This window comes from Anomaloglossus baeobatrachus, chromosome 10 (assembly GCF_048569485.1).
Source record: "Anomaloglossus baeobatrachus isolate aAnoBae1 chromosome 10, aAnoBae1.hap1, whole genome shotgun sequence".
Lineage (NCBI taxonomy): Eukaryota > Metazoa > Chordata > Amphibia > Anura > Aromobatidae > Anomaloglossus > Anomaloglossus baeobatrachus.
The window spans coordinates 209,787,169-209,814,867 of NC_134362.1; the positions used below are offsets into that span (position 1 = coordinate 209,787,169).

At 55.6% G+C, this 27,699-nt stretch overlaps 1 protein-coding gene across 1 annotated transcript; it reads left to right on the top strand.

Annotated features, from left to right (window-relative positions):
• Positions 1 to 361: 361 nt before the first annotated feature.
• On the top strand, positions 362 to 24,210 carry FBXO31 (F-box protein 31). Its single transcript, XM_075326229.1, is given in 10 exon segments — positions 362 to 767; positions 8,102 to 8,173; positions 17,698 to 17,774; positions 17,852 to 18,019; positions 18,297 to 18,371; positions 18,454 to 18,563; positions 21,874 to 22,027; positions 22,197 to 22,459; positions 22,461 to 22,547; positions 22,965 to 24,210. Coding segments are annotated over 10 exon segments (1,530 nt in total). The 5' UTR covers positions 362 to 466; the 3' UTR covers positions 23,188 to 24,210.
• Positions 24,211 to 27,699: the final 3,489 nt, after the last annotated feature.

The window sequence follows — 27,699 nt, forward strand, 5'->3', positions numbered from 1 at the left end:
ACACAGGTGGGTGTGTCCCAGAATCGGGTGTGCGTATTTTTTGCTAGAAGTGGGCGTGTTCCGGCCTAGACTGGGTGTTACGACATAAAGTAGGCGTGCTCCGGTCTGCAGGGGGTGTGTTCCAACGATAAATAGGCGTGTCCCAGAATAAAGTGGGCGCGTTCTGGCTGCGATGTAGGCGGATCCCGGCCTTGAGAGGGCGTGTTTTGCCTGTAGCGGGCGGCTCCCGGCCTGCAATGGGTGTGGTTTTCCTCGCAGTGGGCGGCTCCCGGCCTGCAATGGGTGTGGTTTTCCTCGCAGTGGGCGGCTCCCGGCCTGCACTGGGCGTGGTTTCCATCGCAGTGGGCGGCTCCCGGCCTGCAATGGGCGTGGTTTCCCTCGCAGTGGGCGGCTCCCGGCCTGCAATGGGCGTGGTTTCCCTCGCAGTGGGCGGCTCCCGGCTGTCAGTGCTGCGGTGTTCCCGGGGATGGCGGTGTGTGCCCGCTTCTGCGGGGTCGTGCACTCCGGTGGATGCCGGCAGAGGCAGCAGCCGGGAGGGGGAAGCAGCGAGACGGAGCCGGAGGACGGGGAGGCGGCGGAGGTCCTGCGGGTGGAGGTGCAGCCGGCGCCTCGGGGACCCCGCACTCTGCTGCAGCTGCCGCCGGAGATCCTAGTGGAGATCTTCTCCTGCCTGCCCGGTACCGAGCTGCCGCCGCTCGCCCTGGTGTGCCGGAAGTTCCGCCAGATCCTCAGCACCGACACCATCTGGAGGAGACGCTGCAAGCAGGGTGAGGCCCGGACACCGGGGAGGGGCGGGGCTAGCGGAGATGGGCGGGGCTAGCGGAGATGGGCGGGGCTACAGAAGCATAATATACTGGGGATCTGTATATCAAAGGTAATACACCGGGGTGATCTGTACACCGGGGGAGGGATCTGTACACCGGGGGAGGGATCTGTACACCGGGGGAGGGATCTGTACACCGGGGGAGGGATCTGTACACCGGGGGAGGGATCTGTACACCGGGGGAGGGATCTGTACACCGGGGGAGGGATCTGTACACCGGGGGAGGGATCTGTACACCGGGGGAGGGATCTGTACACCGGGGGAGGGATCTGTACACCGGGGGAGGGATCTGTACACCGGGGGAGGGATCTGTACACCGGGGGAGGGATCTGTACACCGGGGGAGGGATCTGTACACCGGGGGAAGGATCTGTACACCGGGGGAGGGATCTGTACACCGGGGGAGGGATCTGTACACCGGGGGAGGGATCTGTACACCGGGGGAGGGATCTGTACACCGGGGGAAGGATCTGTACACCGGGGGAAGGATCTGTACACCGGGGGAGGGATCTGTACACCGGGGGAGGGATCTGTACACCGGGGGAGGGATCTGTACACCGGGGGAGGGATCTGTACACCGGGGGAGGGATCTGTACACCGGGGGAGGGATCTGTACACCGGGGGAGGGATCTGTACACCGGGGGAGGGATCTGTACACCGGGGGAGGGATCTGTACACCGGGGGAAGGATCTGTACACCGGGGGAGGGATCTGTACACCGGGGGAGGGATCTGTACACCGGGGGAGGGATCTGTACACCGAGGATTATCTATTGCTGGATCTTCATGCTTTATAGAGTGCAGTGATCCTGAGGTCAGAGGCTTCTGGGGTCTCATGTCTGTATTCTCTGCTCTCAATATCTGCAAGTTCATAACACAGGAAAGAGACCCCGAGGCCTGGATCACACCGAACCATGTGACCGCGCACAGGTGATCACCAGATACACAACAGTCACTGTGCACATATATTATATTATCCTGTATTATTCTCCAGAGCTGCACTCACTATTCTGCTGGTTCAGTCACTGTGTACATACATTACTGATCCTGAGTTACCTCCTGTATTATACTCCAGAGCTGCACTCACTATTCTGCTGGTGCAGTCACTGTGTACATACATTACATTACTGATCCTGAGTTACCCCCTGTATTATACTCCAGAGCTGCACTCACTATTCTGCTGGTGCAGTCACTGTGTACATACATTACATTACTGATCCTGAGTTACCCCCTATATTATACTCCAGAGCTGCACTCACTATTCTGCTGGTGCAGTCACTGTGTACATATATTACATTACTGATCCTGAGTTACCCCCTGTATTATACCCCAGAGCTGCACTCACTATTCTGCTGGTTCAGTCACTGTGTACATACATTACATTACTGATCCTGAGTTACACCCTGTATTATACTCCAGAGCTGCACTCACTATTCTGCTGGTGCAGTCATTGTGTACATACATTACTGATCCTGAGTTACCGCCTGTATTATACTCCAGAGCTGCACTCACTATTCTGCTGGTGCAGTCATTGTGTACATACATTACTGATCCTGAGTTACCTCCTGTATTATACTCCAGAGCTGCACTCACTATTCTGCTGGTGCAGTCACTGTGTACATACATTACATTACTGATCCTGAGTTACCGCCTGTATTATACTCCAGAGCTGCACTCACTATTCTGCTGGTGCAGTCATTGTGTACATACATTACTGATCCTGAGTTACCTCCTGTATTATACTCCAGAGCTGCACTCACTATTCTGCTGGTGCAGTCACTGTGTACATACATTACATTACTGATCCTGAGTTACCCCCTGTATTATACTCCAGAGCTGCACTCACTATTCTGCTGGTGCAGTCACTGTGTACATACATTACTGATCCTGAGTTACCGCCTGTATTATACTCCAGAGCTGCACTCACTATTCTGCTGGTGCAGTCATTGTGTACATACATTACTGATCCTGAGTTACCTCCTGTATTATACTCCAGAGCTGCACTCACTATTCTGCTGGTGCAGTCACTGTGTACATACATTACATTACTGATCCTGAGTTACCGCCTGTATTATACTCCAGAGCTGCACTCACTATTCTGCTGGTGCAGTCATTGTGTACATACATTACTGATCCTGAGTTACCGCCTGTATTATACTCCAGAGCTGCACTCACTATTCTGCTGGTGCAGTCATTGTGTACATACATTACTGATCCTGAGTTACCTCCTGTATTATACTCCAGAGCTGCACTCACTATTCTGCTGGTGCAGTCACTGTGTACATACATTACATTACTGATCCTGAGTTACCGCCTGTATTATACTCCAGAGCTGCACTCACTATTCTGCTGGTGCAGTCATTGTGTACATACATTACTGATCCTGAGTTACCTCCTGTATTATACTCCAGAGCTGCACTCACTATTCTGCTGGTGCAGTCACTGTGTACATACATTACATTACTGATCCTGAGTTACCGCCTGTATTATACTCCAGAGCTGCACTCACTATTCTGCTGGTGCAGTCATTGTGTACATACATTACTGATCCTGAGTTACCTCCTGTATTATACTCCAGAGCTGCACTCACTATTCTGCTGGTGCAGTCACTGTGTACATACATTACATTACTGATCCTGAGTTACCCCCTGTATTATACTCCAGAGCTGCACTCACTATTCTGCTGGTGCAGTCACTGTGTACATACATTACTGATCCTGAGTTACCCCCTGTATTATACTCCAGAGCTGCACTCACTATTCTGCTGGTGCAGTCATTGTGTACATACATTACTGATCCTGAGTTACCTCCTGTATTATACTCCAGAGCTGCACTCACTATTCTGCTGGTGCAGTCACTGTGTACATACATTACATTACTGATCCTGAGTTACCCCCTGTATTATACTCCAGAGCTGCACTCACTATTCTGCTGGTGCAGTCACTGTGTACATACATTACTGATCCTGAGTTACCCCCTGTATTATACTCCAGAGCTGCACTCACTATTCTGCTGGTGCAGTCACTGTGTACATACATTACTGATCCTGAGTTACCTCCTGTATTATACTCCAGATCTGCACTCACTATTCTGCTGGTGCAGTCATTGTGTACATACATTACTGATCCTGAGTTACCTCCTGTATTATACTCCAGAGCTGCACTCACTATTCTGCTGGTGCAGTCACTGTGTACATACATTACATTACTGATCCTGAGTTACCCCCTGTATTATACTCCAGAGCTGCACTCACTATTCTGCTGGTGCAGTCACTGTGTACATACATTACATTACTGATCCTGAGTTACCCCCTATATTATACTCCAGAGCTGCACTCACTATTCTGCTGGTGCAGTCACTGTGTACATATATTACATTACTGATCCTGAGTTACCCCCTGGATTATACTCCAGAGCTGCACTCACTATTCTGCTGGTGCAGTCACTGTGTACATACATTACTGATCCTGAGTTACCTCCTGTATTATACTCCAGAGCTGCACTCACTATTCTGCTGGTGCAGTCACTGTGTACATACATTACATTACTGATCCTGAGTTACCCCCTGTATTATACTCCAGAGCTGCACTCACTATTCTGCTGGTGCAGTCACTGTGTACATACATTACTGATCCTGAGTTACCCCCTGTATTATACTCCAGAGCTGCACTCACTATTCTGCTGGTGCAGTCACTGTGTACATACATTACTGATCCTGAGTTACCTCCTATATTATACTCCAGATCTGCACTCACTATTCTGCTGGTGCAGTCATTGTGTACATACATTACTGATCCTGAGTTACCTCCTGTATTATACTCCAGAGCTGCACTCACTATTCTGCTGGTGCAGTCACTGTGTACATACATTACATTACTGATCCTGAGTTACCCCCTGTATTATACTCCAGAGCTGCACTCACTATTCTGCTGGTGCAGTCACTGTGTACATACATTACATTACTGATCCTGAGTTACCCCCTATATTATACTCCAGAGCTGCACTCACTATTCTGCTGGTGCAGTCACTGTGTACATATATTACATTACTGATCCTGAGTTACCCCCTGGATTATACTCCAGAGCTGCACTCACTATTCTGCTGGTGCAGTCACTGTGTACATACATTACTGATCCTGAGTTACCTCCTGGATTATACTCCAGAGCTGCACTCACTATTCTGCTGGTGCAGTCACTGTGTACATACATTACTGATCCTGAGTTACCTCCTGGATTATACTCCAGAGCTGCACTCACTATTCTGCTGGTGCAGTCACTGTGTACATACATTACATTACTGATCCTGAGTTACCCCCTGTATTATACTCCAGAGCTGCACTCACTATTCTGCTGGTGCAGTCACTGTGTACATACATTACTGATCCTGAGTTACCTCCTGTATTATACTCCAGATCTGCACTCACTATTCTGCTGGTGCAGTCACTGTGTACATACATTACATTACTGATCCTGAGTTACCTCCTGTATTATACTCCAGAGCTGCACTCACTATTCTGCTGGTGCAGTCACTGTGTACATACATTACATTACTGATCTTGAGTTACCCCCTGTATTATACTCCAGAGCTGCACTCACTATTCTGCTGATAAGGTCACTGTGTACATACATTACATTACTGATCCTGAGTTACCTCCTGTATTATACTCCAGAGCTGCACTCACTATTCTGCTGGTGCAGTCACTTTGTACATACATTACTGATCCTGAGTTACCTCCTGTATTATACTCCAGAGCTGCACTCACTATTCTGCTGGTGCAGTCACTGTGTACATACATTACATTACTGATCCTGAGTTACCCCCTGTATTATACTCCAGAGCTGCACTCACTATTCTGCTGGTGCAGTCACTGTGTACATACATTACATTACTGATCCTGAGTTACCTCCTGTATTATACTCTAGAGCTGCACTCACTATTCTGCTGGTGCAGTCACTGTGTACATACATTACATTACTGATCCTGAGTTACCTCCTGGATTATACTCCAGAGCTGCACTCACTATTCTGCTGGTGCAGTCACTGTGTACATACATTACTGATCCTGAGTTACCTCCTGGATTATACTCCAGAGCTGCACTCACTATTCTGCTGGTGCAGTCACTGTGTACATACATTACTGATCCTGAGTTACCTCCTGTATTATACTCCAGAGCTGCACTCACTATTCTGCTGGTGCAGTCACTGTGTACATACATTACATTACTGATCCTGAGTTACCTCCTGTATTTTACCCCAGAGCTGCACTCACTATTCTGCTGGTGCAGTCACTGTGTACATATATTACTGATCCTGAGTTACCTCCTGGATTATACTCCAGAGCTGCACTCACTATTCTGCTGGTGCAGTCACTGTGTACATACATTACATTACTGATCCTGAGTTACCTCCTGTATTTTACCCCAGAGCTGCACTCACTATTCTGCTGGTGCAGTCACTGTGTACATATATTACTGATCCTGAGTTACCTCCTGGATTATACTCCAGAGCTGCACTCTCTATTCTGCTGGTGCAGTCACTGTGTACATATATTACTGATCCTGAGTTACCTCCTGGATTATACTCCAGAGCTGCACTCACTATTCTGCTGGTGCAGTCACTGTGTACATACATTACATTACTGATCCTGAGTTACCTCCAGAGCAGCGCTCTCTCTGTCCATACATGATTCCCTCTCCTGATGTAAGGTCATGGTCACTCTGCTGCCAGCTGCGGGCACCTCTGTGATGTCGCTGGCGCACGTGTCACTTTCATAGCTGCCGTTCTCCTAAGTCCCCATGAATAATTCTGGGGATTAGTGCCGGATGCCAGGAGACTGCGCGTTTCGCTGCCAGCACTGGGGCAATTTTGACTGATCCTTCCATGGATATTACATCTGTATAATCCGCAGGCTATAAATACTCTGCGCTGCGGCTGGTGACGTCCCTGTTTTGGGTGATGATTGCCCCATATAATGTGTCCCCCCCCCCCCTCATGCCCCTCTCTCCGCCTGGTTACATGGGGATCATCCCTTACACCAGTCACTATCATAAAGCCCCTGTGTGCACGAAGTGGCTCAGGACCGGTGCTCCATTCACTTCCAGGAGCAGAGTTCTTTCCATTGAATAGGATGGTTCTGCTCTGGTGGATGGGCGCCGGTCCTCGACGGTCGTCCGCAGTTTTTTGCAGAAGCTAATCTCCGGCACTGACCCACTTTTGCTTCTCTGCCCACCCTGCGCATTTCAGGTTCCATCATCTTCCAATCCTGTATGGAAATAAGCCCGTCGCCTATCCCTCCTGCTGCCCAGCGCCTACCCCTCCAGCTGGCCGTTGCCTAACTCTCCAGCTGCCCAGCGCCTACCCCTCCAGCTGGCCGTCGCCTACCCCTCCAGCTGGCCGTCGCCTACCCCTCCAGCTGGCCGTCGCCTACCCCTCCTGCTGGCCGTCGCCTACCCCTCCTGCTGGCCGTCGCCTACCCCTCCTGCTGGCCGTCGCCTACCCCTCCTGCTGGCCGCCGCCTTGCCCTCCTGCTGGCCGCCGCCTTGCCCTCCTGCTGGCCGCCGCCTTGCCCTCCTGCTGGCCGCCGCCTATCCCTCCTGCTGGCCGCCGCCTATCCCTCCTGCTGGCCGCCGCCTATCCCTCCTGCTGGCCGCCGCCTATCCCTCCTGCTGGCCGCCGCCTACCCCTCCTGCTGGCCGCCGCCTACCCCTCCTGCTGGCCGCCGCCTATCCCTCCTGCTGGCCGCCGCCTATCCCTCCTGCTGGCCGCCGCCTACCCCTCCTGCTGGCCGCCGCCTACCCCTCCTGCTGGCCGCCGCCTACCCCTCCTGCTGGCCGCCGCCTACCCCTCCTGCTGGCCGCCGCCTACCCCTCCTGCTGGCCGCCGCCTACCCCTCCTGCTGGCCGCCGCCTATCCCTCCTGCTGGCCGCCGACTATCCCTCCTGCTGGCCGCCGCCTATCCCTCCTGCTGGCCGCCGCCTATCCCTCCTGCTGGCCGCCGCCTATCCCTCCTGCTGGCCGCCGCCTAGCCCTCCTGCTGGCCGCCGCCTAGCCCTCCTGCTGGCCGCCGCCTAGCCCTCCTGCTGGCCGCCGCCTAGCCCTCCTGCTGGCCGCCGCCTAGCCCTCCTGCTGGCCGCCGCCTAGCCCTCCTGCTGGCCGCCGCCTAGCCCTCCAGCTGCTCAGCGCTCATAATCCGTTTTCTCCCTCTGGTTGATGGTAGCTGCAGCTTTGGCTGTGACCAGAGACTTCTCGCCATTGCTCATTACTGACCTTTCTTATCTCCGCAGAATACGGCGTTCACGACAATTTACGAAAACTGGAAGTCACCGGCGTCTCCTGCCAAGAAGTTTACGTGAAACGTGAGTGACGACCGCGCGGAGCAAACCCCTAAAGGGGGCGACGTCCTGCAAACAGCAGCAAGGCACAGATATCGTCACTTAAAGGGGGACTCCACCCGAGATAAAAGATTCCGCAACTGCAGGCCAGGGATTAGGGGGAGGGAGACTTCTTTTTGGATGGAGTGCTCCTTTAAGGCCACAGTGATACATTGTAGCAAGTTTCCGTCTTGATATAATCGTCCGCCCCGTCCTCTGTGTAGTGGGGTGCGAGTGCTGTGCCCGGGGGGGTGAAGGGGGGGGGGGGGGGTGTAGACTTTGACCTCCGACCTTTTGCCCTCCCTGTTACCCTGTGTAGTGGGGTGCGAGCTCTGTGCCCGGGGGAGGGAGAGGGGTAGACTTTAACCTCTGACCTCTCGCCCTCCCCATCCCCTGTGTAGTGGGGTGCGAGCTCTGTGCCTGGGGGGGTGTAGACTTTGACCTCCGACCTTTTGCCCTCCCTGTTCCCCTGTGTAGTGGGGTGCGAGCTCTGTGCCTGGGGGGTGTAGACTTTAACCTCTGACCTCTCGTCCTCCCCATCCCCTGTGTAGTGGGGTGCGAGCTCTGTGCCCGGGGCGTGTAGACTTTGACCTCCGACCTTTCACCCTCCCCATCCCCTGTGTAGTGGGGGGTGCGAGCTCTGTGCCCGGGTGGTGTAGACTTTGACCTCCGACCTCTCGCCCTCCCCATCCCCTGTGTAGTGGGGTGCGAGCTCTGTGCCCGGGGGGAGTTGACTTTGACCTCCGACCTTTCACCCTCCACATCCCCTGTGTAGTGGGGTGCGAGCTCTGTGCCCGGGGGGTGTAGACTTTGACCTCCGACCTCTCGCCCTCCCCATCCCCTGTGTAGTGGGGTGCGAGCTCTGTGCCCGGGGGGTGTAGACTTTGTCCTCCGACCCCTCGCCCTCCTCTGTGTAGAGGCGTGTGAGCGCTGTGCACGAGGGGTGTAGAGTAGACTTTGACCTCCGACCTCTCGCCCTCCCCATCCCCTGTGTAGTGGGGTGTGAGCTCTGTGCCCGGGGGGGGTGTAGACTTTGACCGCCGACCTCTCGCCCTCCCCATCCCCTGTGTAGTGGGGTGTGAGCTCTGTGCCCGGGGGGGTGTAGACTTTGTCCTCCGACCTCTCGCCCTCCCCATCCCCTGTGTAGTGGGGTGTGAGCTCTGTGCCCGGGGGGTGTAGACTTTGTCCTCCGACCCCTCGCCCTCCTCTGTGTAGAGGCGTGTGAGCGCTGTGCACGAGGGGTGTAGAGTAGACTTTGACCTCCGATCTCTTACCCTCCCTGTCCCCTGTGTAGTGGGGTGCGACGTCTGTGCCCGGGGCGTGTAGACTTTGACCTCCGACCTCTCGCCCTCCCCATCCCCTGTGTAGTGGGGTGTGAGCTCTGTGCCCGGGGGGGTGTAGACTTTGACCGCCGACCTTTCACCCTCCCCATCCCCTGTGTAGTGGGGTGCGAGCTCTGTGCCCGGGGGGTGTAGACTTTGACCTCCGACCTCTCGCCCTCCCCATCCCCTGTGTAGTGGGGTGTGAGCTCTGTGCCCGGGGGGTGTAGACTTTGACCTCCGACCTCTCGCCCTCCCCATCCCCTGTGTAGTGGGGTGTGAGCTCTGTGCCCGGGGGGGGTGTAGACTTTGACCGCCGACCTTTCACCCTCCCCATCCCCTGTGTAGTGGGGTGCGAGCTCTGTGCCCGGGGGGTGTAGACTTTGTCCTCCGACCCCTCGCCCTCCTCTGTGTAGTGGGGTGTGAGCTCTGTGCACGAGGGGTGTAGAGTAGACTTTGACCGCCGACCTCTCGCCCTCCCCATCCCCTGTGTAGTGGGGTGTGAGCTCTGTGCCCGGGGGGGTGTAGACTTTGACCGCCGACCTCTCGCCCTCCCCATCCCCTGTGTAGTGGGGTGTGAGCTCTGTGCCCGGGGGGTGTAGACTTTGTCCTCCGACCTCTCGCCCTCCCCATCCCCTGTGTAGTGGGGTGTGAGCTCTGTGCCCGGGGGGGTGTAGACTTTGACCGCCGACCTCTCGCCCTCCCCATCCCCTGTGTAGTGGGGTGTGAGCTCTGTGCCCGGGGGGTGTAGACTTTGTCCTCCGACCTCTCGCCCTCCCCATCCCCTGTGTAGTGGGGTGTGAGCTCTGTGCCCGGGGGGGTGTAGACTTTGACCGCCGACCTCTCGCCCTCCCCATCCCCTGTGTAGTGGGGTGTGAGCTCTGTGCCCGGGGGGTGTAGACTTTGTCCTCCGACCTCTCGCCCTCCCCATCCCCTGTGTAGTGGGGTGCGAGCTCTGTGCCCGGGGGGTGTAGACTTTGACCGCCGACCTCTCGCCCTCCCCATCCCCTGTGTAGTGGGGTGCGAGCTCTGTGCCCGGGGGGGTGTAGACTTTGTCCTCCGACCTCTCACCCTCCCCATCCCCTGTGTAGTGGGGTGCGAGCTCTTTGCCCGGGGGGTGTAGACTTTGACCTCCGACCTCTCGCCCCCCCCTAACCCGCTGTGTCTTGTGTCAGGTATTAATCCGAGGGTGAAATCTGGGCGATTTATGAGAATCCTCCCGGACTATGAGCACATGAACTACCAAGATGTGTATACCCGCCGTAGGTATCTGCATGGAGGTGCGCTGTCTGTGTTCACCCGTCCCCCGCCGATCACCGGCCGCTTCTATTACACGTCTGCAGTGTGACCCCCAGCGAGTAAGGCTGCATGCCGGGGGCTTCACGGGGGTCCGGCCAGAATGCATGACAACCTGCGCTGACCTACAGGGGTCCTCCACTGCTCGCACCGTTCTGGGACCCCCGCGAACAGAGCGCGCAGTACAGAGTGGAGATTCGTGTACGTCGGCTCTCGCAGTGGAGCGCCCCTTTAGGTCTTTATCCAGGGAGAGGCTCCTGCTTTATTTTTGGGGGCTTTTCTGGTAACTTTTGAAACTTTATCATAAATTTTGCGTTTCTCTTCACACCCTCTGCTTGCTGTCAGTGAATGGGACCCTTGTTCTTCAGACCTGTACTGGTCTATTACCTCTCACAGCTGAGGGTTTGTTACAATGTATCCAGCATTGTCCAGACTGGATATAATTGTAACAGCTCTCCAGCCGTGTGAGCAATTCGCTGACAGTAAGCAGAGGTGTCTAATATGAGTGACCGGGGATTTCCCATCTCATGGTTATTGGGGCTCTGACCTGTGGACCCCACCGGACCTGCAGCCCCCAGTATATAATCCACAGTGGCTGCTGTGCGGTAAGTCAATGGAGGGGGCAGTACTAAAATACTTGTGTAGCCCCCCACTCTCAGACCTGGTGGGTTCCTGGTGACAGCCGGACCCGGCGATGACCCGTCACTATCAGGTAGGAGCCCCTTTAAATAAAGTTTCTAAAGTTTCCATCTTTCTGGTTTCTAGAGAGACGTATCAATCGCCAACAATCAGCGAGCGACAGATGGGGGCGCATACAGCCCCCTGATAACCCCCACTACCCCCCACATCGGTGTGTATACACATGGGCAGATACAGCCCCCTGATGCACCCCACTTTGGTCTGTATACAATTGGGGGCGGGTATACAGCCAACCAATAACCCCCACCCCGGTGTGTATACACATGGGGGCGGGTATACAGCACCCAATAACCCCCCATCCCCAGTGTGTATATACATGGGCGGATACAGCCCCCTGATACCCCCTACCCCGGTGTGTATACACATGGGGGGTGGGTATACAGCCCCCCCCCCACCCCGGTGTGTATGCACATGGGCGGATACAGCCCCCTGATACCCCACACCCCGGTGTGTATACACATGGGGGCGGGTTTACAGCCCCCTGATACCCCCGACCCCGGTGTGTATACACATGGGCGGATACAGCCCCCTGATACCCCCGACCCCGGTGTGTATACACATGGGCGGATACAGCCCCCTGATACCCCCGACCCCGGTGTGTATACACATGGGCGGATACAGCCCCCTGATACCCCCGACCCCGGTGTGTATACACATGGGCGGATACAGCCCCCTGATACCCCCGACCCCGGTGTGTATACACATGGGCGGATGCAGCCCCCTGATACCCCCGACCCCGGTGTGTATACACATGGGCGGATACAGCCCCCTGATACCCCCGACCCCGGTGTGTATACACATGGGCGGATGCAGCCCCCTGATACCCCCGACCCCGGTGTGTATACACATGGGCGGATGCAGCCCCCTGATACCCCGGTGTGTATACACATGGGCGGATACAGCCCCCTGATGCCCCCGACCCCGGTGTGTATACACATGGGCGGATACAGCCCCCTGATACCCCCGACCCCGGTGTGTATACACATGGGCGGATACAGCCCCCTGATACCCCCGACCCCGGTGTGTATACACATGGGCGGATACAGCCCCCTGATACCCCCGACCCCGGTGTGTATACACATGGGCGGATACAGCCCCCTGATACCCCCGACCCCGTTGTGTATACACATGGGCGGATACAGCCCCCTGATACCCCCGACCCCGGTGTGTATACACATGGGCGGATACAGCCCCCTGATACCCCCGACCCCGGTGTGTATACACATGGGCGGATACAGCCCCCTGATACCCCCGACCCCGGTGTGTATACACATGGGCGGATACAGCCCCCTGATACCCCCGACCCCGGTGTGTATACACATGGGCGGATACAGCCCCCTGATACCCCCGACCCCGGTGTGTATACACATGGGCGGATACAGCCCCCTGATACCCCCGACCCCGGTGTGTATACACATGGGCGGATACAGCCCCCTGATACCCCCGACCCCGGTGTGTATACACATGGGCGGATACAGCCCCCTGATACCCCCGACCCCGGTGTGTATACACATGGGCGGATACAGCCCCCTGATACCCCCGACCCCGGTGTGTATACACATGGGCGGATACAGCCCCCTGATACCCCCGACCCCGGTGTGTATACACATGGGCGGATACAGCCCCCTAATACCCCCGACCCCGGTGTGTATACACATGGGCGGATACAGCCCCCTGATACCCCCGACCCCGGTGTGTATACACATGGGCGGATACAGCCCCCTGATACCCCCGACCCCGGTGTGTATACACATGGGCGGATACAGCCCCCTGATACCCCCGACCCCGGTGTGTATACACATGGGCGGATACAGCCCCCTGATACCCCCGACCCCGGTGTGTATACACATGGGCGGATACAGCCCCCTGATACCCCCGACCCCGGTGTGTATACACATGGGCGGATACAGCCCCCTGATACCCCCGACCCCGGTGTGTATACACATGGGCGGATACAGCCCCCTGATGCCCCCGACCCCGGTGTGTATACACATGGGCGGATACAGCCCCCTGATGCCCCCGACCCCGGTGTGTATACACATGGGCGGATACACCCCCCTGATGCCCCCGACCCCGGTGTGTATACACATGGGCGGATACAGCCCCCTGATGCCCCCGACCCCGGTGTGTATACACATGGGCGGATACACCCCCCTGATGCCCCCGACCCCGGTGTGTATACACATGGGCGGATACAGCCCCCTGATGCCCCCGACCCCGGTGTGTATACACATGGGCGGATACAGCCCCCTGATGCCCCCGACCCCGGTGTGTATACACATGGGCGGATACAGCCCCCTGATGCCCCCGACCCCGGTGTGTATACACATGGGCGGATACAGCCCCCTGATACCCCCGACCCCGGTGTGTATACACATGGGCGGATACAGCCCCCTGATACCCCCGACCCCGGTGTGTATACACATGGGCGGATACAGCCCCCTGATACCCCCGACCCCGGTGTGTATACACATGGGCGGATACAGCCCCCTGATCCCGGTGTGTATACACATGGGCGGATACAGCCCCCTGATACCCCCCACTCCGGTGTGTATACACATGGGGGCGGGTTTACAGCCACCCAATAACCCCCACTCCCTCCCCACCCCAGTGTGTATACACATGGGCAAATACAGCCCCCTGATACCCCCCACCCCGGTGTGTATACACATGGGGGCAGGTATACAGCCACCCAATAACCCCCACTCCCCCCTACCCTGGTGTATATAGGCACGAGGGCGGAGAGCCCCTGTATATTACGTGCCCCCGTCCCCCGGGATCTCGCCTGTGATTGGCGCCCGATTATAGTGATCGTTTATATCAGGAGCGGAGGATTTTAGCGCCGCTCTTATTATCGATCTGGTGGCGCTCCAGCTCTAGGTTTCCGCACTGCGGGTAATTTGTGTCACTCGGGGGTAAAAGCTTTTTACAATCATCCATTTTTTATTATTTGTAGGCGATGACATCAGAGACCTGGAAGTCACAATGTACAAACGGCCCGAAATAAAGGGACAGGGACCTCCGAATATAATGGAGGAGCCACGTTATACATATCTTATATCAGCCACTCATATAACGCTCCAGTGCTGATATAACCTCCAGACATTACATATGTGACTGATATCAGCCCCTCTTATAACGCTCCAGTGCTGATATAACCCCAGACATTACATATGTGACTGATATCAGCCCCTCTTATAACGCTCCAGTGCTGATATAACCCCAGACATTACACATGTGACTGATATCAGCCCCTCTTATAACGCTCCAGTGCTGATATAACCCCAGACATTACACATGTGACGGATATCAGCCCCTCTTATAACGCTCCAGTGCTGATATAACCCCCAGACATTACATATGTGACTGATATCAGCTCCTCTTATAATGCTCCAGTGCTGATATAACCCCAGACATTACACATGTGACGGATATCAGCCCCTCTTATAACGCTCCTGTACTGATAAATCCTCCAGACATTACATATGTGACTGATATCAGCCCCTCTTATAATGCTCCAGTGCTGATATAACCCCAGACATTACATATGTGACTGATATCAGCCCATCTTATAACGCTCCAGCGCTGATATAACCCCAGACATTACATATGTGACTGATATCAGCCCCTCTTATAATGCTCCAGTGCTGATATAACCCCAGACATTACATATGTGACTATCAGCCCCTCTTATAACGCTCCTGTACTGATAAATCCTCCAGACATTACATATGTGACTGATATCAGCTCCTCTTATAACGCTCCAGTACTGATATAACCTCCAGACATTACATATGTGACTGATATCAGCCCCTCTTATAACGCTCCTGTACTGATAAATCCTCCAGACATTACATATGTGACTGATATCAGCTCCTCTTATAACGCTCCAGTACTGATATAACCCCAGACATTACATATGTGACTGATATCAGCCCCTCTTATAACGCTCCAGTACTGATATAACCCCAGACATTACATATGTGACTGATATCAGCCCCTCTTATAACGCTCCAGTGCTGATATAACCTCCAGACATTTACATATGTGACTGATATCAGCCCCTCTTATAACGCTCCAGTGCTGATATAACCCCAGACATTACATATGTGACTGATATCAGCCCCTCTAATAATGCTCCAGTGCTGATATAACCCCAGACATTACATATGTGACTGATATCAGCCCCTCATATAACGCTCCAGTGTTGATATCATCCCCTATTATAACGCTCCAGTGCTGATATAACCCCAGACATTACATATGTGACTGATATCAGCCCCTCTTATAACGCTCCAGTGCTGATATAACCCCAGACATTACATATGTGACTGATATCAGCCCCTCTTATAATGCTCCAGTGCTGATATAACCTCCAGACATTACACGTGACTGATATCAGCCCCTCTTATAACGCTCCAGTGCTGATATAACCCCAGACATTACATATGTGACTGATATCAGCCCCTCTTATAATGCTCCAGTGCTGATATAACCCCAGACGTTACATATGTGACTGATATCAGCCCCTCTTATAATGCTCCAGTGCTGATATAACCCCAGACATTACATATGTGACTGATATCAGCCCCTCTTATAACGCTCCAGTGCTGATATAACCCCAGACGTTACATATGTGACTGATATCAGCTCCTCTTATAACGCTCCAGTGCTGATATAACCCCAGACATTACATATGTGACTGATATCAGCCCCTCTTATAATGCTCCAGTGCTGATATAAGACCCAGACATTACATATGTGACTGATATCAGCCCCTCTTATAACGCTCCAGTGCTGATAAATCCTCCAGACATTACATATGTGACTGATATCAGCCCCTCTTATAATGCTCCAGCGCTGATATACCCTCCAGACATTACATATGTGACTGATATCAGCCCCTCTTATAATGCTCCAGGGCTGATATAACCCCAGACATTACATATGTGACTGATATCAGCCCCTCTTATAACGCTCCAGTGCTGATATAACCCCAGACATTACATATGTGACTGATATCAGCCCCTCTTATAACGCTCCAGTGCTGATATAACCCAGACATTACATATGTGACTGATATCAGCCCCTCTTATAATGCTCCAGTGCTGATATAACCCCAGACATTACATATGTGACTGATATCAGCCCCTCTTATAACGCTCCAGTGCTGATATAACCCCAGACGTTACATATGTGACTGATATCAGCCCCTCTTATAACGCTCCAGTGCTGATATAACCCAGACATTACATATGTGACTGATATCAGCCCCTCTTATAATGCTCCAGTGCTGATATATCCTCCAGACATTACATATGTGACTGATATCAGCCCCTCTTATAACGCTCCAGTGCTGATATAACCCAGACATTACATATGTGACTGATATCAGCCCCTCTTATAATGCTCCAGTGCTGATATAACCCCAGACATTACACATGTGACTGATATCAGCCCCTCTTATAATGCTCCAGTGCTGATATATCCTCCAGACATTACATATGTGACTGATATCAGCCCCTCTAATAATGCTCCAGTGCTGATATAACCCCAGACATTACACATGTGACTGATATCAGCCCCTCTTATAATGCTCCAGTGCTGATATAACCCCAGACATTACATATGTGACTGATATCAGCCCCTCTTATAATGCTCCAGTGCTGATATAACCCCAGACATTACATATGTGACTGATATCAGCCCCTCTTATAACGCTCCAGTGTTGATATCATCCCCTATTATAACGCTCCAGTGTTGATATCATCCCCTCTTATAACGCTCCAGTGCTGATATCAGCCCCGCTATGTGATTGGAGCATTATATCAGCACTGGAGTAATTTAACCCTTTGTGTGGTTGATTTTCGGCTCCGTGCTGCCTGTGTTTCCCGGGTTGCGCTTCTCCTTGTGTTACTTATGTGGGTGTGTGTACAGTGAGTTGCCTGCAGGGGGCGCTGTTGTAGAGTGCGGTTATTGTGGTGCCTGTGTTACTTTGTGCAGTATTTTATTTCCGCCATCGGGGGGCAGCACCTGCTTCACTAAACCTGCAGCTCAGGCGTCTCCAGGTCTCGACAGTTTTTCACATTGTTTTTTGTGTTTTTCACATTATTTTCGCTGTTTTTCCCGTTGTTTTGTGGCTCTGGCGTTGCTGTCGCCAGTAATTCTTCCTCTGCTTGCTGTGTCCCCGTTTAGTGCTGCACCAGTACCGGGAGATCCTGGGTCTGTGGCAGCCGGACCTCGGCCCGTACGGGGGGCTGCTGAACGTGGTGGTGAGTGCTGGGCCGCGGGGTGATTGCAGCTCTGGAGGTGGCGGCCCCCGTCCACATGTCGCGTCTCTTTGCTGCAGGTAGACGGCTTCTTCATCATCGGCTGGATGTATCTCCCGCCCCACGATCCACACGTGGACGAGCCCATGAGGCTGAAGCCCGTGTTCCGGATCCACTTGATGGAGAAGAAGGCGGCCACGGTGGAGTGCATGTACGGGCCCAAGGGAGCCCACAGCGGGCAGATCCAGGTGAGGACAGCCACATCCGGGGGGCTCGGACCCCCAGCCATGGCTAATCTAGGAATCTGCAGAACCCAAATGTGAATTATCTGAGGTCAGACCCCCCGCCCGTGCCGGAGGGGCTGCGCGTCCACAGTGCAGGGAATCCGCACCACAGCCCCCTCATTCTCTGCATGGGTGGGGCTCCCCGAGTCTGTGATAACAAACCCCTTTAAGCCGTACGCCCGTCCCTTTACCTGTGCCGTGTTTGGTGTTCCGCTGATTCTGATCCCTGTCGTCCTCACAGCTGGGGAAGAAGGACGAATTCTGCACCAAATGCCTGCAGACGGACTACCACCGAATGTCCGGGGGGCGGCAGGAGGTAGGAGCCGCGTCCTCTGCCCGCGGTGCCGCCAGCACTGCACCGCCGCGGTGTGTAATGAAGGCGTGTGCTCTGAATGCAGGAATTCCGGACGTGGCTGCGCGACGACCTGGGCCGGACGCTGGACGACATCTTCCACGAGCACATGCAGGAGCTGATCCTCATGAAGTTCATCTACATCTGCCAGTATGAGTGAGTGCGGACGGGGGGAAGCCCCGGAGGTGGAGGCGCGGACCCTCAGGAAGGGGAGAGGAGGCAACACCCCTGCAGACCCTCGGGAAGGGGCGTGGAGGAGGCGCAGACCCTCAGGAAGGGGAGAGGAGGCAACGCCCCTGCAGACCCTCGGGGAGTGGAGGAGGCGCGGACCCTCGGGAAGGGGAGAGGAGGCGGTGCAGACCCTCGGGAAGGGGCGAGGAGGAGGCGGCGCAGACCCTCGGGAAGGGGAGAGGAGGAGGAGGCGGCGCAGACCCTCAGGAAGGGGAGAGGAGGAGGCGGCGCAGACCCTCGGGAAGGGGAGAGGAGGAGGCGGTGCAGACCCTCAGGAAGGGGAGAGGAGGAGGCGGCGCAGACCCTCGGGAAGGGGAGAGGAGGAGGCGCAGAACCTCGGGAAGGGGAAAGGTGGAGGCGCAGACCCTCGGGAAGAGGAGAGGAGGAGGCGCGGACCCTCGGGAAGGGAAGAGGAGGAGGCGCAGACCATGCAGACCCAGTGGTGGCAGTGGACCCTGGGGAAGGGGAGAGGAGGCACGGCCCCTGTAGACCCTCGGGAAGGGGCGAGGAGGAGGCACAGACCCTCGGGAAGGGGCGAGGAGGAGGCGCAGACCCTCGGGAAGGGGCGAGCAGGAGGCGCAGACCCTCGGGAAGGGGCGAGCAGGAGGGGCAGACCCTCGGGAAGGGGCGAGCAGGAGGGGCAGACCCTCGGGAAGGGGCGAGGAGGAGGCGCAGACCCTCAGGAAGGGGAGAGCAGGAGGGGCAGACCATGCAGACCCAGTGGTGGCAGTGGACCCTGGGGAAGGGGAGAGGAGGCAACACCCCTGCAGACCCTCGGGAAGGGGAGAGGAAGAGGCGCGGACCCTCAGGAAGGGGAGAGCAGGAGGGGCAGACCCTCGGGAAGGGGCGAGGAGGAGGCGCATACCATGCAGACCTAGTGGTGGCAGTGGACCCTGGGGAAGGGGAGAGGAGGCACGGCCCCTGTAGACCCTCGGGAAGGGGCGAGGAGGAGGCGCAGACCCTCGGGAAGGGGCGAGGAGGAGGCGCAGACCCTCGGGAAGGGGTGAGGAGGAGGCGCAGACCCTCGGGAAGGGGCGAGGAGGAGGCGCAGACCCTCGGGAAGGGGCGAGGAGGAGGCGCAGACCCTCGGGAAGGGGCGAGGAGGAGGCGCAGACCCTCGGGAAGGGGCGAGGAGGAGGCGCAGACCCTCGGGAAGGGGCGAGGAGGAGGCGCAGACCCTCGGGAAGGGGCGAGGAGGAGGCGCAGACCCTCGGGAAGGGGCGAGGAGGAGGCGCAGACCCTCGGGAAGGGGCGAGGAGGAGGCGCAGACCCTCGGGAAGGGGCGAGGAGGAGGCGCAGACCCTCGGGAAGGGGCGAGGAGGAGGCGCAGACCCTCGGGAAGGGGAGTGGAGGAGGCGCAGACCCTCGGGAAGGGGAGAGGAGGAGGCGCTGACCATGCAGACCCAGTGATGGCAGTGGACCCTGGGGAAGGGGAGAGGAGGCACGGCCCCTGTAGACCCTCGGGAAGGGGCGAGGAGGAGGCACAGACCCTCGGGAAGGGGCGAGGAGGAGGCGCAGACCCTCGGGAAGGGGCGAGGAGGAGGCGCATACCATGCAGACCTAGTGGTGGCAGTGGACCCTGGGGAAGGGGAGAGGAGGCACGGCCCCTGTAGACCCTCGGGAAGGGGCGAGGAGGAGGCGCAGACCCTCGGGAAGGGGCGAGGAGGAGGCGCAGACCCTCGGGAAGGGGCGAGGAGGAGGCGCAAACCCTCGGGAAGGGGCGAGGAGGAGGCGCAGACCCTCGGGAAGGGGCGAGGAGGAGGCGCAGACCCTCGGGAAGGGGCGAGGAGGAGGCGCAGACCCTCGGGAAGGGGCGAGGAGGAGGCGCAGACCCTCGGGAAGGGGCGAGGAGGAGGCGCAGACCCTCGGGAAGGGGCGAGGAGGAGGCGCAGACCCTCGGGAAGGGGCGAGGAGGAGGCGCAGACCCTCGGGAAGGGGCGAGGAGGAGGCGCAGACCCTCGGGAAGGGGCGAGGAGGAGGCGCAGACCCTCGGGAAGGGGCGAGGAGGAGGCGCAGACCCTCGGGAAGGGGCGAGGAGGAGGCGCAGACCCTCGGGAAGGGGCGAGGAGGAGGCGCAGACCCTCGGGAAGGGGAGAGGAGGAGGCGCAGACCCTCGGGAAGGGGAGAGGAGGAGGCGCAGACCCTCGGGAAGGGGAGTGGAGGAGGCGCAGACCCTCGGGAAGGGGAGAGGAGGAGGCGCTGACCATGCAGACCCAGTGATGGCAGTGGACCCTGGGGAAGGGGAGAGGAGGCACGGCCCCTGTAGACCCTCGGGAAGGGGCGAGGAGGAGGCACAGACCCTCGGGAAGGGGCGAGGTGGAGGCGCAGACCCTCGGGAAGGGGCGAGGAGGAGGCGCAGACCCTCGGGAAGGGGCGAGGAGGAGGCGCAGACCCTCGGGAAGGGGCGAGGAGGCGCAGACCCTCGGGAAGGGGCGAGGTGGAGGCGCAGACCCTCGGGAAGGGGCGAGGAGGAGGCGCAGACCCTCGGGAAGGGGCGAGGAGGAGGCGCGGACCCTCGGGAAGGGGCGAGGAGGAGGCGCGGACCCTCGGGAAGGGGCGAGGAGGAGGCGCGGACCCTCGGGAAGGGGCGAGGAGGAGGTGCGGACCCTCGGGAAGGGGAGAGGAGGAGGCGCGGACCCTCGGGAAGGGGAGAGGAGGAGGCGCGGACCCTCGGGAAGAGGAGAGGAGGAGGCGCGGACCCTCGGGAAGGGGAGAGGAGGAGGCGCGGACCCTCGGGAAGGGGAGGAGGCGCGAAGCCTGGAAGGGGAGAGGAGGCGCGGACCCTGCGGTCCCTGTGGTGGGAGTGGACCCTGGGGAAGGGGAGAGGAGGAGGCGCAGACCCCGTGGCGGGAGTCACGGCCCCTGCAAACCCTGTAAGGGGAGAGGAGGAGGTGCAGACCCCATAGTGGGAGTGGACCCTGGGGAAAGGAAAAGGAGGCACGGCCTCTGCAAACCCTATGGAAAACAGCTTCTCCTGCAGATCCCGGGGTGGGAGCGGACCCTGGGGAAGGGAGAGGAGGCGCGGACCCTGCAAACCCCGTGGTGGGAGTGGACCCTGGGGAAGGGAGAGGAGGCGCGACCCCTGCAAATCTCGGGTGGGTGTTGGGATGTGGCCCCTGCAGCTTTTGGGGCAATGCAGCTCCTGCAGACCCGGGGAGTGAGGGGTGATGGGGCAGGGAAGGGGCACGGCCCTGCAGATACATAGACTATATAACCGCTATTCCTTCTCTTGCAGCAATTGCCTTACCTACCGACGCATCTACCACCCCCCGAGCCGGCCCGACGACCTGCTCAGGCCCGGCTTCTTTAAGGGCACCTATGGGAGCCACGGCCTGGAGATCGTCATGCTCAGCTTCCATGGGACACTTGCCAAAGCCACAAAAATCACAGTGAGTGTATATGGGGAGTTGTGACTGCAGCTTTGGATGTGACCAGAGTCGATGGGGTATTGCTGGGCTTCTTTCTCTGCTCCGTTATGGGGTCTTCTCTTTAAGGGGCGCCCTGGAGGTTGGTTGTGGGGTCCCTGGGCGTCGTATCATTCTCACCTTTTGGTTGCAGGGAGACCCCAATGTCCCCGCCGGGCAGCCCACGCTTGAAATAGACCTGACGCGGCCGGTGCGGCTCCCGGTGCTGGAAAATTTACAGAATATCGAGGAATTGTCGCGGCTCATCATGGACATCCACGAGCAAATCAACAGAGCGCAGCGGCTGGCGGGCAGCGAAGAGGAGGAGGCGGCGGCGGGTGTCCGGGGAGAGGAGCCGATCCAGGAGCCGTCTCCTCCCCTGAAACCGAAGGACAGACAGGTGGACGTGCAAGGAGACGCGCAGCCCCCCCGAGCAGCAGGCCTTCGCTCTGCCGGAAGAGGTGATGGCGAGGAACGAAGACTACCCCCGAAGCTGCAAGATATGGTAAGAGGAGTCCAGGGGAGCCTCTGGATGGATTTGTTTCCATTCACTGACAGCAAGCAGTAAAAAAAATGAAACCAGTTCATTACAAAGTGGCAGAACTATTTACCTGTTAGTCTACGAGGTGTGCCCGTCCTGTGCCTCGTGTCTAGGCGGCATTACATTACAGCAAGCAGAGATCTTGAATATGGTGAGAACCCAAATCACTAAGTCGATTAGCGGATTTGGCGCCTCCTCGCTGGCCGCCCGCGTAGTGCAGTCATGTGTGTGCAGTGTAGGTACGGGCTGGGTGTGGCCCTTTAAGACAGAAGTTCTACAACAATGTAGCAAACAATACAGACTGCGGATTGTTACAATGTATCATTCTGCCGTCAGCAAAGGATTATCGAAACGGTGACAAACTCTTCTTTTATATTCCAGTTTTTTTGGGACGGGTCTGATCGCCGGCCACGGGTTCAGCAGTCCGGAGCGGACCCCCGGCCTCTTCATCCTCTTCGATGACGATCGCTTTGGATTTATCTGGCTGGAGCTGCGCTCGTTCAGTTTGTACAGTCGGATGAGGGACAGATTTCAGAACTCGCAGCCGCCATCACTAGAAGCCTTCGACGAAATGCTGAAAGCTATGCAACTATGGACGACTTAGAGGGGCCGCGACCGCCCTCCCGGATCACCCGCCCGAGGACCAGGCCCGGCCGGCGCATGTACGCTGTAACCCCTCGCGTGCCGGGGGCTCTTCAGCACATTGCAAAGTTACGATAAGACACCTGTGAAGTTTGAAGTGAAGCTTTTAAGAAGGAAACTAGAAGCAAACCTTGTGTAATGTATATAATCCGCCTAACTATGTAATAATATATAAATAGGGGGCGCCGGGCGTATCGGGGGAATATCAGGGCAGAGTAACCAGCTCTTATTTTTCTACACCTGTCTATAGCAGGAAATAATGCAAATCGGCTTCTAAAGCCTGGAGGGAAAAAAAATTGACGGGTCATCTGTGAACTGGACTGGAAAACCTCCATCTACGTGTGTCCTGTTAGGGCTGCTGCTTGTAATAACACTTCTCACCACCAGATGGCACTGCAGCTACACCCTCAGCCTGCAGCTTCCTGCACTTCGCTCCTGTTTCTGCCGCCACCGCACGAATGACGCGAGAACTGTGAGGCTGAAAATAGTCAAGGGGGTGGAGCCAAAATAAAACGGGAAAATCTGCCGCAGCTTTATATTCAGGGGCGCTTTCCTGCAAATAAGGATTAAATGTCAGAATAAAGGAATTTCGACACTGAACAGAGGAGCTTACACTCTAACAGCTGGCAGTAGCACTGCAGCGCAGGAGTGCGGGGAGTTTGCTTGGCCGACGCTTCCATGTGTCATGTCTAGAGGCCTATTGTATTTCTTTTTCCTCATGTTGTTACTGGTTCATTGCAGCCGACTGTACGCGATCGTCTGCAGCGACGAGAGATGGTCTGCAGAAGACGAGAGGGTGGAGGCAGGAATAATGTGAGCGAGACATCGCCCCGGGCGCGGATATTATTTATTCTATGATTTTTATTTTTTTTTTAGCATTTTTTTTTTCTGTTTACAGCATTAATAGCTCTGCTGTCTCCTACCCCCCCCCCCATGTACAGGTTCTGATTGCATTGTAATTAAACTGTGTGATTGACAAACGCTACAGATTAAGTACCTAAGTGTAACCGAATATATCAGTAATCAGAGATCAGCAGTGACATCACTGAGAACACCGCCTATCCATCACCAGAGATCAGCGGTGACATCACTGAGAACACCGCCTATCCATCACCAGAAATCAGCGGTGACATCACTGAGAACACCTCCTATCCATCACCAGAGATCAGCAGTGACATCACTGAGAACACCGCCTATCCATCACCAGAGATCAGCGGTGACATCACTGAGAACACCGCCTATCCATCACCAGAGATCAGCAGTGACATCACTGAGAACACCTCCTATCCATCACCAGAGATCAGCAGTGACATCACTGAGAACACCGCCTATCCATCACCAGAGATCAGCAGTGACATCACTGAGAACACCTCCTATCTATCACCAGAGATCAGCAGTGACATCACTGAGAACACCGCCTATCCATCACCAGAGATCAGCGGTGACATCACTCAGAACACCTCCTATCCATCACCAGAGATCAGCAGTGACATCACTGAGAACACCTCCTATCCATCACCAGAGATCAGCAGTGACATCACTGAGAACACCTCCTATCCATCACCAGAGATCAGCGGTGACATCACTGAGAACACCTCCTATCCATCACCAGAGATCAGCGGTGACATCACTGAGAACACCTCCTATCCATCACCAGAGATCAGCGGTGACATCACTGAGAACACCGCCTATCCATCACCAGAGATCAGCGGTGACATCACTGAGAACACCTCCTATCCATCACCAGAGATCAGCGGTGACATCACTGAGAACACCTCCTATCCATCACCAGAGATCAGCGGTGACATCACTGAGAACACCGCCTATCCATCACCAGAGATCAGCGGTGACATCACTGAGAACACCTCCTATCCATCACCAGAGATCAGCGGTGACATCACTGAGAACACCTCCTATCCATCACCAGAGATCAGCGGTGACATCACTGAGAACACCGCCTATCCATCACCAGAGATCAGCGGTGACATCACTGAGAACACCGCCTATCCATCACCAGAGATCAGCGGTGACATCACTGAGAACACCTCCTATCCATCACCAGAGATCAGCGGTGACATCACTGAGAACACCTCCTATCCATCACCAGAGATCAGCGGTGACATCACTGAGAACACCGCCTATCCATCACCAGAGATCAGCAGTGACATCACTGAGAACACCTCCTATCCATCACCAGAGATCAGCGGTGACATCACTGAGAACACCTCCTATCCATCACCAGAGATCAGCAGTGACATCACTGAGAACACCTCCTATCCATCACCAGAGATCAGCGGTGACATCACTGAGAACACCGCCTATCCATCACCAGAGATCAGCAGTGACATCACTGAGAACACCTCCTATCCATCACCAGAGATCAGCGGTGACATCACTGAGAACACCTCCTATCCATCACCAGAGATCAGCGGTGACATCACTGAGAACACCGCCTATCCATCACCAGAGATCAGCGGTGACATCACTGAGAACACCTCCTATCCATCACCAGAGATCAGCAGTGACATCACTGAGAACACCGCCTATCCATCACCAGAGATCAGCGGTGACATCACTGAGAACACCTCCTATCCATCACCAGAGATCAGCGGTGACATCACTGAGAACACCTCCTATCCATCACCAGAGATCAGCGGTGACATCACTGAGAACACCGCCTATCCATCACCAGAGATCAGCGGTGACATCACTGAGAACACCTCCTATCCATCACCAGAGATCAGCGGTGACATCACTGAGAACACCGCCTATCCATCACCAGAGATCAGCGGTGACATCACTGAGAACACCTCCTATCCATCACCAGAGATCAGCAGTGACATCACTGAGAACACCTCCTATCCATCACCAGAGATCAGCGGTGACATCACTGAGAACACCGCCTATCCATCACCAGAGATCAGCAGTGACATCACTGAGAACACCTCCTATCCATCACCAGAGATCAGCAGTGACATCACTGAGAACACCTCCTATCCATCACCAGAGATCAGCAGAGACATCACTGAGAACACCTCCTATCCATCACCAGAGATCAGCGGTGACATCACTGAGAACACCGCCTATCCATCACCAGAGATCAGCAGTGACATCACTGAGAACACCGCCTATCCATCACCAGAGATCAGCAGAGACATCACTGAGAACACCTCCTATCCATCACCAGAGATCAGCGGTGACATCACTGAGAACACCTCCTATCCATCACCAGAGATCAGCAGTGACATCACTGAGAACACCTCCTATCCATCACCAGAGATCAGCGGTGACATCACTGAGAACACCTCCTATCCATCACCAGAAATCAGCGGTGACATCACTGAGAACACCTCCTATCCATCACCAGAAATCAGCGGTGACATCACTGAGAACACCGCCTATCCATCACCAGAAATCATCAGTGACATCACTGAGAACACCTCCTATCCATCACCAGAGATCAGCGGTGACATCACTGAGAACACCTCCTATCCATCACCAGAAATCAGCGGTGACATCACTGAGAACACCGCCTATCCATCACCAGAGATCAGCAGTGACATCACTGAGAACACCTCCTATCCATCACCAGAGATCAGCAGAGACATCACTGAGAACACCTCCTATCCATCACCAGAGATCAGCGGTGACATCACTGAGAACACCTTCTATCCATCACCAGAGATCAGCGGTGACATCACTGAGAACACTGCCTATCCATCACCAGAGATCAGCGGTGACATCACTGAGAACACCTCCTATCCATCACCAGAGATCAGCAGTGACATCACTGAGAACACCTCCTATCCATCACCAGAGATCAGCAGTGACATCACTGAGAACACCGCCTATCCATCACCAGAGATCAGCGGTGACATCACTGAGAACACCTCCTATCCATCACCAGAGATCAGCGGTGACATCACTGAGAACACCGCCTATCCATCACCAGAGATCAGCAGTGACATCACTGAGAACACCTCCTATCCATCACCAGAGATCAGCGGTGACATCACTGAGAACACCGCCTATCCATCACCAGAGATCAGCGGTGACATCACTGAGAACACCTCCTATCCATCACCAGAGATCAGCGGTGACATCACTGAGAACACCTATCCATCACCAGAGATCAGCGGTGACATCACTGAGAACACCGCCTATCCATGACCAGAGATCAGCAGTGACATCACTGAGAACACCTCCTATCCATCACCAGAGATCAGCGGTGACATCACTGAGAACACCTATCCATCACCAGAGATCAGCGGTGACATCACTGAGAACACCGCCTATCCATGACCAGAGATCAGCAGTGACATCACTGAGAACACCTCCTATCCATCACCAGAGATCAGCGGTGACATCACTGAGAACACCGCCTATCCATCACCAGAGATCAGCGGTGACATCACTGAGAACACCTCCTATCCATCACCAGAGTTCAGCAGTGACATCACTGAGAACACCTCCT